General features: G+C 31.3%; 1 protein-coding gene across 1 annotated transcript in view; it reads left to right on the plus strand.

Annotated features, from left to right (window-relative positions):
• Nucleotides 1–18,665, plus strand: part of LOC108909875 (otoferlin-like) — a 93,009-nt gene that overhangs the window by 19,419 nt on the left and 54,925 nt on the right. The window contains exons 3-7 of the mRNA XM_018714315.2: nucleotides 5,263–5,451; nucleotides 6,884–7,173; nucleotides 7,606–7,806; nucleotides 13,211–13,403; nucleotides 13,789–13,851. Coding sequence (XP_018569831.1) covers nucleotides 5,263–5,451; nucleotides 6,884–7,173; nucleotides 7,606–7,806; nucleotides 13,211–13,403; nucleotides 13,789–13,851 — 936 coding nt within the window. The remainder of the gene's footprint in view (nucleotides 1–5,262; nucleotides 5,452–6,883; nucleotides 7,174–7,605; nucleotides 7,807–13,210; nucleotides 13,404–13,788; nucleotides 13,852–18,665) is intronic.

An 18,665-nucleotide genomic window follows, 5' to 3' on the forward strand; every position in this document is an offset into this window, starting at 1 on the left:
GAAAATGTTACAGAAAAAGATGAAGTTACGAACATATTCAGTGACCCCATTCCAAGGCGGATAATTTGGACGAAATTTCTGCATATTATATTTATGAAGATGCAAGAATATACTTTAAGTTAAAAATGTTTAAATTTATTGACGTTGTTGCAAAATTGCAATAATTGATGAAAAAAAGGCGCCGAGAGCATTCTAATTTTGGTAAAAAAAACTTTAGAGTATAATAAAACAACAAACCAAATTTCATTAAAATCGTTTTGATAGTTTTCGCAAAATAATTTTTTGAAAAAGATTGAAAACAAATTTTGAATTTTCAAAATGTTGCACAGCCTCAAATAAAGCATCTAGATATTTGAAAATTTTTTCACATAGAAAAGACCGCTCAACCTTTCAAATGGTTTTTGAAAAATTGAAATCGGTTGATTAGGATGGCCACAGTAAATTTTTAAAGTTAACACATTTTTTTTAAAACAATTAGATTACATTTATCAATTTGCAATTTAGTTTTTTTCAAAAATTATAATTTTAAAGTACTCGGAAAGGCGCTTCTTTTTTAAAAAAAGTTAAATTCAGTTCATTGGTTCTCCAGATATAAGCGATCAAAGTTTATCGGCATTTACCGTTAATTTATAAACAATTTAGCAATAATCTTTGATCCAGTGGCTTCGTTTTTCCGAGTTCTAAGCTGGAAAAAATTTTCATATCCATAAGTTATCGGCAACACGGATAAATCAGTGGAAAGCTGTCGCTCGAACGCGCGAAAAGTGACTCAAAACACGAAAAGTGGGGGAGGGGGCTTTCGCTCCGAAACTGAATTCGGAGGTTAAAAATGCGAAGGTACGAAAAAAATTGCATTATCTCGGCTTCTAATGGACCAATTTCGAACTTTTTTTTAATCCGATGTCTCGCGAGCCAAGGAATTCGAATATCGTAATACCAACTGTCTAATTTGCACATATTTTGTTATAAACAAAGTTTATTATTTATGCATTAAATATACCTACTGTATATTTTACCCTATGCTATTGCATTTTTTCAATGAATCAAATTGTTTACGTATATATTTCAACACTCTGAATATGAATGTATTTAGTTATATTTATTACAATTATTTAAATAATTTCTGTTTAAACAAGTTAAAAAAAAAATTTTGGAAATTAATTATTTTGTTAAATACAGATAAAATTAAGAAAAAAATAGTACTTTAAAATTATAATTTTTGAATTGTTTAAGAATAAAAAAAGGGTATTAACTTTAAAAATTTACTGTTGAAAAGGTTGAGCGGTCTTTTCTATGTGAAAAAATTTTCAAGTATGTAGATGCTTTATTTGAGGCTATGCAACATTTTGAAATTTCGAAATTTTTTTTCAAAAAATATTTTGCGAAAACTATCGAACCTATTTTAATGAAATTTGGTGTATTATTTTACTATACTCTAAAGTTTTTTTTACCAAAATTAGAATGCCCTCGGAGCAATTAAAATATTTTTAAAAAGTTATCCAAAAAACCTGATTATTTTGCCTATTTTTCATCAATTATTGCTATTTTGCAACATCGGTAATAAATTTAAACATTTTTAACTTACAGTATATTCTGCAAAATTCAATTCTAAAACTTTTTTTCCTCTTCAGTATTCTTCCAAAATGCATAGGTTCCAAGATATAAGTAAAAAACTCAGATAAAATAGGTACTTTTCAAAATTTTTTAAAAATTTTTGCAATTTTGAAAATATTCCGGACCTCGTCTAGATCTAGGGATCTACACTTTGATTATATGAGTTGTACTGAAGGTAATCCAGAAAAAACTTGCTTGCCCCCTCTCACATCCACCTCAAAACAGATCCGCCCTGCTCTAAATTGAAAATCATAAATCATAAATTAACTAGATTTTTTTGACGGGCAATAAAAAAACTAAAAGACGTTGCGCAAGGAGATGATCAGAATGACGAAAAACTGTGGATCTATCTGTGTGTTATTTTAATAAACATAATTTCCAAATTATTTTCAAAAGAAAACCTCAAAGAACCTTTCCAAGAAAACCACAACGGCAGGTAGTATGTCCTTCATAATCACATATCAATGATCTATTTATGTATCTATTAATTAGAAGTTTATAGACATTTATCTGATATTTAAGAATGAAATACTATAACGAAAATTAATCCAGTTTCACACCAACAGTACCGGAAATAATTTTAGATTCAAACATTTTATTTTGAATCGAATAATGTGGCGGCCTTGGGAGGACGAGGAAACATTAGAATGTGACAAAAACGACAACTCAGTAGAAGAAAAAAATCATAACGAGAAAAAGGTCTGTTCAGGGAATTCGCAAGAAGAGAAATCGAACGAAAGCGACAATTCTTCGGATGCGATCACCGCACAGTGTTCTCAACGGACTGAAAAAAATGCAGTATCGAAACGTTCCCACCGGTTTTTGGACGTGGACGGCAAAAAGCACGTATTGGACGTCTACTTCAAGATCAGGAAAGAATTTGGTGAAAAAGGGGCAATAGAAAAAACCACGGTTGAAACGAATGTTCCGCACACGACGGTTTGGCGGCTCGTTACCAACGGCGTGAAAGAAAGGAAAACCCGCAAGGATAAAGGACAGTTCAAAACTTTGAACGACGAACGCGCCCGGCTGATCCGGGATACCATCAGGAAAGTCTACAGTGAAAAAACGATGCCTTCTGTGAGGGTGTTACATGAAAAATTAATTAAGGACGGAATTATCAGTGCGACGGAGTGCAGTGAAGAAACCTTGAGGAAGTTCCTGAAGAAACAACAATCAGGTACGGAAAAATAGCGGAAAGGAATATGCCTAGGTTGATCCGTGGTTTACAAATTAAATTTATTTAATAATTTATATTTTAGTGATAATTATATTTAATTAAAAACAAGATGTTTAATATTATGTTAATAAAATAGTAAATATTATCACCAGTTTTATTTCTTATTTATTTGTAACTGAATTTGAATACGTTTCATTACTACAATTTTATAAAAAGATGTTCCATATAAGCACAAAACTTTTAGTTGGGACACACATCACTTTCTGTTAGAAACGTTCATATAAAACTAAATTAAATAAAATGTAAATATTAACTGACTAACTTTTATATATCTGCTGGGTACCTGATACTTTCCAAACAGGTACAAAACAATAAAATAATTAATAAGTATCTTTAAATTCCAAGAAGATATTTTAGAAAGGGATAAGAAGAGATCTTATTTACCTGCCTCAATAGTTATTTTACTGAAATTTAACTAGGTTGTTGTGACATCAAGATTGTTTTTCTTCTATAATTTCATGGCAACAATAGGATGAGTGAAATAGGGGAAGCGAAATGACGAAATAACAGAGAATATACAGAATACACAGAGAATATTTCAAAAAGAAGTAGCACAAATGGTACCGGTGAATATAAAGCTAAAAAGAACAGGTTTGGATAAAAATTACTTTAGTAAAATGTTCGCCCCTTAAGAGATACAGCCTCTCAATGTTTTCAAAAAAAATAAGGAATAACGGCTCTAATTTGAAAACCAAAGGTATAATTGTCAAATTTCTACAATTTTTCAAAAATTGTGTTGAAATAAGCATAAGTTATTTTTGCTACAACTTTTTTGTTTGACAAAAACTGTAACAAAAAAATTAAATTCTCTTTCATTCGCTCTCTCTCCCACATTTTAGAATCAAAGCAAGGAAATTTTCTACCATATTAAAAATCAACAGTTAATACAAATACCTGAGATACGCAGTTTATTTGATTAATTTTTTGCCGAGTTTAATTCTATTGTTTTTTCGTTTGAAAATTGCCAACGAAAAGTTTTGAATATTTAAAATCAATCAAACTCCACGCTCTCTTCTTTATATATTCTAAACTGTAATTTCATGGTTTGAATTTTTGCTAGATGAAGAGCAAAGTTGCCGTGTTTTGTTTTCAACAAACAGTTCAGTTTGTTAATAGAAAATATAAAAAATTAACAGAACTCTCATAGGAAACGTCTTTATACATATAGAATATTTTTATAATAAAATTTTTGTTGTCAGGATTTGTAACTTGTAACACAATAGTAACAATGTCCATAATAGTTATATTCAGATATTATTCATTATCATTACTTTATTATATATTTTTTTACATAATAATTATAAAAATTTACCCAAGTCGTAAGATCACACTGTTATAGTTAATTTTCGATTAGCGTTAGCGACATTTTATTGGATACGCAACAAATTATGTCATTTCTTTGAGTTCAAAATTACATATAAAACATTTTTATGTCATTTTAGTTAAAATTTCGTTGTCAGGATCAAAATTTTTATTTCAAAAAATTAATCAGATCATTACCCAAATAACACTGTTTATATTTATGACCCCAAATAGTCTATCGACATCTAGCTGTCCTTCCGAAGAGCATATTTTAGATGCAAATTCTTTATACAGGGCGTTTTTTCGCAATAAATGGTGTAAAATTTAAAAAATTACATTCGCATTACATGGATCTTAATCCATTATATACTTTAAAGGCACTGAGGTATACAGGGTGCTCGTAAATATTTTAGGAGGAAGTTATTTTGAGAAAAAAGGTTCATATAACCTTAGGTCGAAATATGCTTCTTTTCCAAGATACAGTGTTTAAATTTTAATTTTTTATTTATTTTTATTAAATTAAACGGCATTTTTTGGGTTGATCCGAATATTTCTACTTGCACCAGTGACGTTCGTGCGGGAATTCCACATTTTTTAATAAAAAAAAAATGGTACGCTACTGACTTTTTCCGTTTTGATATTTTTTTAGAAATCCGCCATTAATTATTAATGAAATTGGTAATTTTTTTCGTAGGAAGCACCGTTTTTGAGGAAAAAATAAAACATATTTTATTGCAAGTTGTGTATTTTTAATTTCTCTTGGCACATTATCTAGTAGGTTGCTGTCAATATTTCTAAATAAAATACAACCATCAAATTTCGAGTCAATATCTTTAAAACCCTGAAATAATTAATAAAAATTTAAAATTTAAGCACTCTGTATCTCGGGAACGAAGCATATTTCGACCTACATTTATATGAACACCCTGTATACTTAGGTTATTTATTTTTTACTCTGCCATTGGTGTAAATTTTAAGTATCCATGTATTTAACATTTTAAACGTAGGTATACTTTCTAATTGTATCACTTGTATTGGTTTAAATAGCAGCATTCATGAAACAACTGTTAATAAGTGCATTTTAAAACGGATTTTTTTTATTTTAGAGATTCGACTGGCCAGTCGCCAGACCTGTAGAAGAGAACGAGTTACTGCTCATTGAACTATACTCTAGAAATCGACTGTTTTCTGATAAATTGATCGGCTTCTATCGACTGGTGCTTCAGAAGGTCGTAAGAGATGGAAGACTTTCAATTTCCGACAGCCTCCTAGATCCCAATAATCAGCCACTGCCCGTAAGTACAGCAATTTATTTTGGAAAGTAATTTAGAGTTAAAAAAAAATTATGAAAGAATCTGAAATATTCCGAAAACTGTACAACAATCTGGACGCTAATCATTCGATAGTTTTATAGTACTCCTCGTAGTTTTATATAAATATTTATTGACGTATGTACTAGAAATTTTATACTAAATAAGTACATACATATAAAAAAAACACCTCGAATTTATGTTCAGAGGGCTACGTTTGGAATAAAATAAGAAATAAAATATAATACGTGTGAAATGCGATAATAATATAATAGAGCATAATTTGACGTGACCCCTAGTACGACGAGTCGACCTTGGCATGCAAAAATAGCACGAGAATTAGTAATTAATAATATCTTGAATGTACGTTTGCCTCAAAATGCTGTAGAAATTTAATTTTATGAATTACAATATTTTCGCTGCCTGTATAATTATTACAGTTAATTATAGTTTATTTCACTTCAACGCTATACTTTTAACAGGCATCGGCATCACGAGAAATATTAATAATAAAACAGACGGAAAATATGAAAAAAGAAATTAAATAAGAGTCAGAAGTACTGAATTGTATCCAATTGAAAGTATAGTCCGTACGATATTTGTTGAATAAATAGATAGAAATGGAAGTAAACTGCGAACAAAAGACAAAAGAGTAGATGTAGATAACACCATAAAGATAATAAAAGAACCTGTTTCTTACGTAATATCGACAATGCAAGGTTGTAGATATTTTTCACTATAAATTTTTAAGAACCTATTGAGACTGTTTTAAAATTTCCACGAAAAACTTATTAGTAATATTAGTTATAATACTTATTAGTTAATCTAGGACATGTTTTTGGGGTCGCTGATTCCGAATGCGGTGTCCGTTTGACTCGCTTAGCTCTGGATTAAGGTCAGTTCTAGGTCAACTATAAGGAATTCATTGCCAACAAAGTAAACTTACATATATTTTAGTGTCGCTGAATCCGAATCCGGTGTCAGTTTGACCCAATTAAGTCCGGGTTAAGGTCAGTTCAAGGTCAAATGTAGAAAATCAATTGCCAATAAAGTAAACCATATATCTATACGTTTTTGGGGCTGCTGAATCCGATTCCGGGGTCCGTTTGACCCGATCAAATCTGCTAAATACTCTCAAGTTAATTATAATGACATGACAAAATTTTAGTATCAATAAGCCTAATTAAGTAAGGCTTAAACCATTAAACGTATGGATGTATTGGTTTACTTTTTGATTTGACCTTGAACTGACCTTAACCCAGAGCTAATCGGGTCAAACGAACTCCGGATTCGGATTCAGCGACCCCAAAAACATATACATTCCATGATCTTCTCTTTCGGACCTCCCACTTTTTTTTTGTGTGGAGCTGTGTTAACGCTGGGACAATAAAGAAAGTAACACGCATTTTTGTTTCAGGCTCACGTAGAGTTCGACGTCCTCTACACCCTCCCAGACGAGTCCATAGCATCGTTCACGGGATCCGACTTTCACATGCTAGAAGATGACCAGCAGATGCTGATAGACATAGAGCAGAACATTGCCAATATCGAACGCAGCCTAGCGGCAGGTCCTCACGGGACCATTTCTTCGGCATCGGACAAACGGGGGAGGACCATGAAAAGAGCCAGCACCGTCGCCACCTCCGATAAGTCCACAAGTCAAGACAAGAGGCGGTCCACTTTGAGGAGCATGAAGAGTCTTATGAGGTTTGTCTTAGATGTATACCTCTAGTTGTAAGCGAATTTATAACAATGCCCTATGCAAAGTGATTATCCAGGAATCTGGGGATATGTACCAAAAGCACAATAAAATATTTAATCTTACGAAAAAAAAAACAAAACGTTTCAAGTCGTTATACCTTGTTTATTAAAATGTCTTTGCTTATTTATTGTCTTACAAGAGTTCAAGAGGCCTGAAGTATATGCCTGAAAATGTGGAATTAATAGATACTGTTTCAATTTTTGGTGAAGCAATACATTATTCATTAATTTGTGCAATTTGTCGAATAAGCCCATTACGGCACCCTCCTCAAGGTCGTTATAATTGGATTAGCAATAAAAACAAATGTTTATACTTTTAATTCGTCAAAGGGCCAGCAAAGATTCTGAATTAGCCCCATAGCATTATGTTTGTTTCAGATTCGGCAAACAAAGACCGCCGAAAGACAGCGATAACGACGAGGAGAACGCGTCCCTCATCCACGAGTCAGGAAGAGACTCTAGAACTTCCGATTTTGATTCGGCTCCCTTATCGAGGGCGGGCAGCCAGAGTTCGATTAGTTCTAACGGTGAATGTTACATGTCCGCTTCCATGGTGGAAAAAAACCGGCGAGCATCTAGGTAAGTACCCCGTAATTAGCTTGTCTGAAGAATTCCCTCTTTAGACCAGGCGGGATCTGTTTTGGTGTAGATGTTTTATATAGTCTCGCTAGTGTTTGCTTTAATGGCTACAAAATGATATAACAAAACATAAATTCACTACTAAGTTATTATAAAACAAATAGTGAAAGAAATTGGAAGAAATTCCATTTTTTTTCTCTCTTTTTCAACACAGTTCAAAAACTATTCATTTTAGAGAACAATTGAAAAGGAAAACAGGTTTGTAATTAAATTTTACACATACCTATTTTCAATTTAAAAAATACAACATAATTGCAAATATAGCAAAAACAAAAAAAAAAAAGTGAAAAAATTACAATATTTTTGCTATTTTTTTAAAAGTACTTATATTATAAGTAGGATCGAGGGTAAGATCTTCATGCTTAGCCAAAAAAATCTTTCTGATATAATAAAACATCACACCAATTTTCGTTAAAGTCGGTCCTATAGTTTTCGAGTAATAATTTTGCAATCCAAATTTCTTTTTAAATTGAAATTTTTGCGAATTTAACTGAGCCTATATTAAGACTTCTAGATACTTGAAAATTTTATCACACAAAAAGGGCATTCAAACTTTAAAATGCGTCCAGAAAAATTGAAATCCGTTAATTAGAAGAGCGTTGGTAATTGTTTAAAGATATGCGTAATTTTTGCGCTTATAAACAAATAGAATAACTTTATAAATTCATTATAATTATTTTTTTTTTAATTATGCTTTTAAAGTACTTGGAAAGACGCTTCTTTAAAAAAAAAACGTGGTTATTCGTTAATTGGTTCCAGAATTATAGTCGATCAAAGTTGAAGTTTCAAAAATCTGGATTGCAAAATTATTACTCGAAAACTATCGGACCGATTTTAACGAAAATTGGTGTGATGTTTTATTATATCAAAAAAGATTTTTTTCCTACCTATAATATAAGTACTTTTAAAAATATCGCAAAAAGTTTGTAATTTTCTTCACTTTTTTGTTTTTGCTATATTTGCAATAATTATGTTGTATTTTTATTTGAAAATAGGTATATCATGTCTAAAATTTAATTACGAATCTTTTTTCCTTTTCAATTTTTCTCTAAAATGAATAGTTTTTGAACTGTACTGAAAAAAAGAGAAAAAAATGGAATTTTTTCCAATTTTTTCACTGTTTGTTTAATAATAAGTTTAGCACACGTTTTGAAGCGCGCGCATAGTGAAATTATGTTTTGTTATATCATTTTAGAGCCATTAAAACAAAATATAGCGATACTATATATACATGGATGATGGGTGTTTTGAAATAGATCCAGCCTGGTCTATTTATTCTTTCGTCTGTCGCATTGTTACAATATGTCAGTGGTAATTATTTAAACAAAGTTTATCACAATATTCCTCTAGTACATCAAGAACGTGAATAATCTCTATATACAGGGTGTATCACGAAGAGGGGCCAGTATGATTATCTCAAAAAGTAGTCAAAATTGAAATCTGAAAATTTGTATACAGAGATTTATGAAAAAGATCTATTCAATGAAAATAGTATCAACTTTCTCTCAGATTTCAATTCTTGAGATAATCCTACTGGGCCCGCTTCGTGATACACCCTGTATAATTTTTCAAGTTGAATGGGATTAGGGTACAAATGAGTACAAAGGTAGGTTTTATATAGAAACACATTTTCTGCGACAAAACTTAGTCTACATGTGTAGGCAAAACATTGTAAAACCAAATATTAAATTTCAACAACCCACTGACCTAGTATCTTTAGAAACTAGCGATAACGCTTTGTATTAATTTCTATTCAGAAACCCTAAATAGCATTTGAATAGATTATTGTCAAACCACAGTCATTCATTAAAAATGAAACATGATTTGCTCGAACTTTATAAAATTGTCAACACAGTGAAATGTAACAGAGACTGCAAAATATTCAACAAAATTCTTTAAAATACTTGGCCAAACTTTAATGACAGATTCTATAAATCAGTGTCAGGAAAGGTTTCGTTTTGTGAGATACGTAAAGTTAAAAAAAATCGAATTTCTTATGTACAAAAAAACGGTTGAAGCGACTTCATTCAAATTTGATAGAGAGCTTTAGTTTCTGGTTATCACAGTTGTTTTACATACAGATATGTCTTTTCGGAGGTAAATTTGAGACGTAAAATTCACTATTACAATTTGGCTAAGGATTTTAGATACGCCCAGTGTACGGCGAAATAAGCTAACTTAAATATAACCAAATTATTTCTCACTTAATAAGGACTGTGATCACCGTTTCATTATGAATGTTCCTAAAATTGCCTCGGAGTCGTAATTTAAATTGGCGCCAGATTAATTTAGGTGAAGTTTGACCGGAGTTGTGTTTTGAAAACGCAAAGCTAACTTCCCTGCAACTGGAACACGCAGTAGCTTACTGCTTTGATACTGTGATATGGTTGCTTTGTGAGCTGTAGGTACCAAATGTAATTAGAACTGTTAGTAGTTGCTGTACATTAATATAATTAAGTATTTACTATACCAATAACACTTCATAAATTAAATTGTGATCTCATTATACATTAATTCTGGACCACCTTACAAATTTATTAATGCGGTAATAATTTTATTCATTTAATGACCGTTAATATAGATGAGGTTATACTGAGTTATTTCAATCAACTCGTCTATATATGGCAGTTACTGTGATCGATTTAAATTAATTAACCGTTCTTTATGAAATACCTTTCGTGAACAATTTTAATTACTACGTCTAATTAACGAAAATTTACATTTGTTAAACACTGAAAATATAATGAAAAACGTCGTTGGATACGTTGGTACTTTTTTCGTGCCACTTAGTGCCTCAAGCACGACAATTTCTCACCCTAAAAATTTTAAATGTGTATGTATTGTGCGTGTACTGTAACTGTGCGTTAATGGAAAACGATTCTAGTAGGGAAAGTTCCCTAAAAAGTAATTTGGAATGACGAGTTTTATGGAATTACCAGCAAGGTTTCCTAACTTAAAACGAATGGATTTCTTTGGAGATTCACATATTCAGATCCTATTCTTATTAAATAAGAGTGGCACATTTTTCGAAGGGATACTTAGAGATGCATAAGGTGCAATATTAGGACAATATTTCTTTAAATGTGCGCTTTTTTAATTTTTCTTTCATTTTTTAGTTTTGAAAATATACTTGTTGGATATAATAAAATATATAAACTTATTTGCATTGTTGCAGATGCAATTAACATACCTTTTTAAATTAGGTATTATATGTTGCTATTAACTGCCTGTACTTCTTTTGGTAAAAACAAACAGTCCCCATTAAAACGAAATTCCCATAATTGATTGTCCTTTTGACAAATAATGTCCCATACATTATGAAATATTACAACTTCTTTAACAAAAAACAAGAAAAGCCTTTTATGAAATACATTTTTAATTAAAAATGAAGTACAGCAACTAATTGACAATTTTGTGTTTAAATGAGAAAGAAGTTTTATTTCGACATATTCTAAATTAAAACATTGCAGCATATTTTTATAAAATTTCTCGTCAAATTTGCTACTTCTTCAAACATTCCTGCAATTCGGTGTAATTCGACATTGTTTTTTAATCTTCATTTACTGTTTAATATCGATAAATCCATTGTACAAACAGACTTCATGTTACGCGTTCATTTTGCAAATTACGTTTCTGGCTTTAATAATTGTCGTTCCTCTTAACTTTCTACTTTTGAAAACAACATTTTCAACATACACAATCCACCAGGGCTTATTCGTCCCCAATTCTGAATTATCTATATTAAACATCAGCAAACATAATAAGTGACAATTACATTTTTCTTATAGTAAAAAAGTAAAGATATGGTCTTTCCGGTTGACAATTGTCACTTTTTAATTATCTTGGACCTAAAACTCACCATGAAAACATGAGCGGCTATTGGCGGACGTGAATAATACGACATCCAAAAAGTAACGCTAAATCGAAAACATCGATTAACGAACCGATATCAAATTATAAAGATCAACAGAAATATAACCAGGCCAAAACGTTGCACTTTTATGGACGAATCTACTATCACGAGTATAATACAACAAGCTGGCATGGCCGTAAAAATGCAGGTTTTGCCAAGGTGCATATTAATATTTCATCGACACTAACTACTAAAAAAACTATTGTAAATACTATCGCAATAACGTTAATACTAATTGTAAAATCGGATTTCAGTATTCGGAGTCAAGCGCACAACGCGAATGACTCTACAGACTACAGTTGTCTTGCGATGTAATGGTGGAAAGCACTACACTTTTAATAAATTTTTTCTCGAAAAGGATTTTATAAAAACTTTTGCGATTTGACTCCATTTTTCGTCCCGCATCTATTCCATTTTTTGGATAAGTTGTGAATCACCCTGTAAAATAGTAACCAACAGTCGCCAGTGTTTTCAAAATTACACGTTTTAGGTGCATATTACATCTAAAACGTAGTTTCTGGTCCGGAAATGAGTTCGTAAAACTGCATTTTATGGTGGGGTGTACGGAAAAATTAAATATGCAACAAAACCTGCATTTTTATAGCCTCGTCAGCTCGTCCATAAAAATACAACCTTTTAGTCTGGGTACATAAAATAATAATTTTCTTCTCATTTATAAGGATTTTTTCAAGGCTAAACCTATACGACCGTGATGTTTTTTTCTCTCTAAAAAGAAAAATGGAACTACTGAGTTTGTGATTGTTTTAAATTAATATTTCAATGAGTCAAAAATGCATAAATGTGATTAGTATGAGGGATCGAGATATTAATTCATTTTTAATTACGTTGAACATAAAATTATGTAATATAGCAAAACAGCTCAAAACAAAATATTCTTCCTTCTTAGTTGTTGTTGGTTGTTAGTGAACTTATTCCACTCAAGAAACAAAACTACCTTTTCATCTCTTGCAAAATATACTATTCTTGAATCTGCCCCACACGTTTTAGTGCTTAAAAGCTCTGTACATTAATCTTGTGAATTATTAAACATGCTGGCTTCTTTTAGGAATATCCGGTATCCTAAATTTACCGCTGTAAGCCTATTATGAAAGTCATGTAATCGCGAATGCTAAAGGTCCATTCAGAACGGTGGCGACGGCGACGCGTCGAGTGTATCATTATAGCGCGTCAGGCTATTCAGAGTAGTAGCGTCAGAAAGAAGTATTTACAATAGCGGCTTATATTTTATTTCAAATACAACACAGTTTTCATTACAACATGGCTCAACTAAATCCGTTACACAATGTCTCGTTGAAAATAAAATGTTTTAATATAGGGCACAAATCCGCTTGTTAAAAATATGTCGTAGTAAACAAACAATGCTCTGACTGATTCTGCAGGCTATTGAACACCGGTTTCATTCCTTTGCAGACTGAAAGCCGACCTGAAGAGTACCATCGTCGAATCTGCGCTGAAAGCACAGGATTTTCAAGTGTGCCTTACTATAATTGAAGCGCGGCAACTGGCAGGTCTCAACATGGACCCCGTCGTTTGCATCCAAGTGGGAGACCAGAAGAAGTACACCAGCGTCAAGGAGAGCACCAACTGCCCCTACTACAACGAGGTAATCTAGTTTTATATTTCTAATAAGAAATTTATGACAAATTAAAGACTATTTCTAAGAAGTATGTTGATATTGACCTCTGTTTAGCAGAGTGCCATGCTAATACGAATACTTTTAAAAGTTACTATTGGAAAAAAAATTTCAAATGTGCGAGTAATATGAACTGGATTCTAAATATGCACTTCTTATGTTAAAAGTCCAGCGGCGAGGTATGAAAATTACGAAAACATTTTAAAAATGTCGGTTTTCACAACTGAACTTGAGAAAACAATCTTATACGTGTTTCTAAATGCCAAAAGTAGCCCCGTATAAATATAACAAAGAGCAGACTTCATTATCGGGGAAAGGATTTTATTATGTTAATGACATTATCGTTTTCTTACAGTATTTCGTGTTCGACTTCCACATGCCACCAATAATGCTGTTCGACAAAATCATCCATTTATCGGTAAGTTATGACAGTTCCTTAATGGTAAATTAATGATGTGTCCATTACAGAAAATGTTTTATTAATGATATTGACGATTAAGTTCTTGAAATAATTTGTATTGATTATAGATTAGGTCAGTCTGAGTAGGTCTTGATCGATAACCACACAAGTCACTGTCGTAGCAGCAAAGCTTTATGATACATTTTTTTCCGTGTCAATATGAAAATCTAAATAAATAACAATAAATAGTTAAAAAAATAATATTTATAATTTTTGATGACTTCAATGTCACTTATTTTTTGGATGTTTATATTTTTTTTTCCTTGATCAACAATCTAATTAATTATCGTGCTTAATTTTCCTTTTAATTTTTTTGTGCCATATCATTGAACTGAAGAAAATTACAAAGCAAGTATTCTGTCACACAGTTCAAATACTTCAGCGCTTATACGTAAAGATTTACAAAAGTCAAATACTTGTAAATGCTTTTGAAACATGTAGTTATTACAAACCAACATTAAAACATAACTTTTCTTTCAGTAAGAAATACAAATTTACATAAATCTCCCATTAACATGAGAATTTGGAAATGAAATTTACATTCTTATGGCTTTTATTCCACATTGCTTTTGCAGATATGCATAATAATTTATTTAGGTTTAAAAAATTTATTAAAACTTTCACGTTTATGATTACTACATTAACTTGTGAGTGTCTATATATAGAAATGACATAAAACAACATTTACCAACACGTATTTAACAGAAATAGGTGAAAATTAATCCAATTTGTTGATGACATAGCTCTGGTATGTAGAATGGTTCAGGTAAATGGATTGAATTTTAATACAGCTATATATTCTATTCTAAATATTTGTTAAACGACATATTAGAATCTCATAAACTATAACACACTGTATATGCAGGTACTTAAACGTATACAAATTTAACAATGTTGTACGGAATTGCACGAGAATATCTACTTTATTTGGTCTTATAATACAGTAGTTATATTAAAAAGACGAAAGACGTTTTGATATTATGTATTTGATAAAAAATTCTACTAAATTAAATCAAACAATTGAAATTAAAGCTTTAAGCAATAATCATTAATTTTTTTATATTTTCCTCTTCTTCAATGGCCAATAAAACAAAATTAATTTTATTTTATTATACCCTTGTTTTTAAAACTCAACTACTAGGATGTTATTTTTCCTCATATCGCGGTTCTAGGTTAGCTCATTTTATGTTAAGTTCTTTATTTTCCCTGATTCAATACCCCCTATCCGATATTGCTGTAACTGAAGTTGGAATCATGCCAGAAAAATAAACCAGTCTTCGAAATAATCCTATTCGTAGTCAGGGAGGTGCCAAAAATCCAAACAACATAATCAACACACTATTTGTACTCGGAATAATAAAGTTTAATTGATCCAAAGTTTGTTTAAAACCACCATAATATGTCTTTCATTACTGTTTTCTGAACCATTCGATACTTCTAGATAAAATTATAGACGTATTGATAATAATCATACAACATGCGATATCACCGAGATATCAACTGTGGTCAGTACTAATCAGTGCAAGTCAGGACCGTACTAACAAAAATTGAGATTTTAATGTATTCAATGTGCTGTTTATGTGTCATTTTATCTCTCGATACTTAAAAATATTAGTACCTTTTTATAAAAACTCTTTTTGAAACAAATAGGAAGGGTGATAGATATCATGATTTTTACGATATCACAAAAGTCTTTCAAGATGTATTCACGATTCGTCAGCACCTGTATATTCATAAAATACTTCTAGATAGCTTTGGAACTCAATATAGAACACAAAAATATAATATTCTACTCTCATATTTTCTCATGAAAGGCTTTGCTGTACGACACGTGACTTGAAGTATAGTGGTTATATCTGAAAATGATAATGCGAAAAAGTTCGTGTAGGAAGTATGTGTTTTAGGTATTACATTCTAGGAAACTGTTAAGATCGGGAACCGTTGTCGGCACGTTCAAGATAGACGTCAAGACCGTCTATGATGCACCGGGTAGAGCACTGTATTTTCTTCAATCAATACTTGTCTTTAAGCTCCTTTGAAATTAGATTTTTGTTTAAAATGTTCATAGAAACGAAGCAATTAATATATTAAGATGTGTATATTACGAAGTTTCATACAGAGAAATATAGTTTGTTCCAAATATAAGATAAGAATACTGGTCTTAGATCTTATCTGAATCTCTAGATCCACAGGCTTAAAATATAGTTATTTGGAACGCGAAGTGAATATTTCTATGATATTTTAAACAGTCTCCCTATTTCTCTTTTTTCCAGGTACTTGGTAGTGGTTCTATTAGCAAAATAAAAATGAGAATTCATAAAATCGTTAATGGCACAATTTTAAAACATTTCCTATTACCTGTAATACTCAATAGGTTTATCATTTTTTTTTATTACACAGGCCGACAAAATTTTAAACCAACAACACGAATGTACTTTCCCAAAGGATTTTGGTGCCCTGAATTCGAATCCTGGGTCCAAATTTCTCAATTGGCTCTGGTTATCGAGATATCCTAACCTAAAAGTGCCGAAATTGTTATTATTAATTATTTATTACCTAATGTTACGACACCTGTTCAAAATTTTATCCACCGACGTGTAAACACATTTGGGTCCGTCTTACTCAGTTTCTACTTCCTTAGTTTCTACGAACTAACACAAATGTTGTCTTGCTTCATCATAAATTAAAACGATATCCAACAACTCCGAGTTGCTATACACGCAAGCCATTTCTGACACGAACTACTAAAAAACTATTGTAAACACCACATATTGTCGATTGTAAAATCGGATTTCAGTATTTGGAGTAGCTAAAGCGAAGTGGCTCTCTACGTCTATTGCGAATAACGCTAGAGACTACAATTGTCCAGCTATGTAATGGTTGAATGTACTTCAACTTCAATTTTTTTCTAGGAAACTATAAGGATTTTACAAAAAAAATTGTAAGATATTGACCGTATCTCAAACGGTATCTATTCCCAAATTTTGAATCACCCTGTGCATTCGAAAATCAAGAAATAAGTCAAACTACTAAATTTTAACATGCCATTTCTCAAAAACCCAAAATGATATCGGGATAAATTCCAATGCGTTTTAAAGAGTAAGGATAGTACTTTAAGACCCCATTAATGGTTTTAGCAAAAAAAATACTTATCCATGTAACATAATCTCAAATACGTCAAAAAATCGAGATTTTGGTACTTTTAGGTTAGGATATCTCGAAAACCAGAGCCAATTGAGAAATTTGGACCTCGAAAGAACTTTTGATTACAACTTCCTTTGACTTGGTTTTTAGAAAAAAAAATTATTACCTCAAAAATGTTTATTTCAATGTGATTTTAGCTTAGACATAAACCAAATCTACAAAAATGGATCAATTTTTAGAGGTAGCAAAATATTCGAACTGCTCTTTTTATTGACGATTTCTCTTGCGATAACTTTATATTTTCTTTATCTGTGCGAATAAAGACGCTTTTGCTAATATTAACTTCAAAGCGGAATGTGCTAATATAAAGCTCACTTTCATACTGCCGGTAACGGCATGCAATTTTTATAGCTTCGTCACACGAGACCATCCTCTCTCCCGGTGAAAATGAAACGTATACGCGCCAAAAGGGAAATTAAACTGAAAACTAGAGTAGGTATAACAAAACTTGAGGTTTCGCAATTCAAATGCTCTGCAGAGCGAAGGTTACCTTTATTTTCCGATGCACATATCACAAATTAACATTGCAATTTACAATCCAAGCGTCGGCATTTCCAATTTATTACACATTTTAATTCCTACGTAACATTTTGTAAAAGCTATTGACATTATTCGCACATGCCACTACATTTACAACACTGAAAGTATGAAATAATGTGTACAACGTAAAATTCAATATTTGTCGAGCCTTTTACTTTGCTAATACCACGAGACTGTTTTACTATTCTGAAATTTAAGCACTAAAAAAAACGTACACACGTATTACCCTATAGTTTATTATTTTTACGTGCATTATACGAAAATAAAAACAAATTCAGGCGTCCCATGCTGTCGCATTAAGTTGTTTTTTCTACAATTGCCGCAACCTGAAAGCGCAAAACAATATGTTCAGGGGTGCCTTTGAGATGTTTCCTTGACATTAAATTGTTTGCAATTTCCTTCAACTCGGATTAGCTTTTACTTATCGAATTGAATTTCGCATACTTAGATACAAGAGATAAGTACGTAGCTCAAAAATAAATCTGTAGACGATGTTAAGAAATTGAATTTTTATGTTTTCGTATTCCTAGTTTATCAGATTTGCAAAAATAGATAAGTAACCTTTGAACTGTAGATTTCTTACAGTAATTGACATTAAAAAAATAGTTTGATATTTTTAAACTAAAGACGTACAAAAGCTAATTGTTAGATCATATTAATAATGAATTATAGACATACAAAAGACTTTAAAATGTGCTGTAAAAAATACATAAAGGAATATTGTCGTAGATACGTCGTTTATTACCCTTAACACTCCATTACCTTCTGTTAAAAAATACATCCCTTTAACAGGATAATTGATGTACTAAACAGTTAATTATTTTAAATGGGAAAATTAACTTTCTAATAGGGACTTTCCCGCTCCACAAAATAAATTTAAATGCCCGTAAAAGTCCTTTTGTGGTAATTTTACGTTTAATACCTCCAATAAACTCCAAAAACATTCACTGGGAACTAAAAGGTTAAATGTAGGTTTAAGTTTTACAGATTATAACTGTAGCCTGTTGGTTTTTCAGGCGAGTATTCCA

The sequence above is a fragment of the Anoplophora glabripennis genome, unplaced genomic scaffold (assembly GCF_000390285.2).
Source record: "Anoplophora glabripennis isolate ALB-LARVAE unplaced genomic scaffold, Agla_2.0 scaffold28, whole genome shotgun sequence".
NCBI classification, from domain to species: Eukaryota; Metazoa; Arthropoda; class Insecta; order Coleoptera; family Cerambycidae; genus Anoplophora; species Anoplophora glabripennis.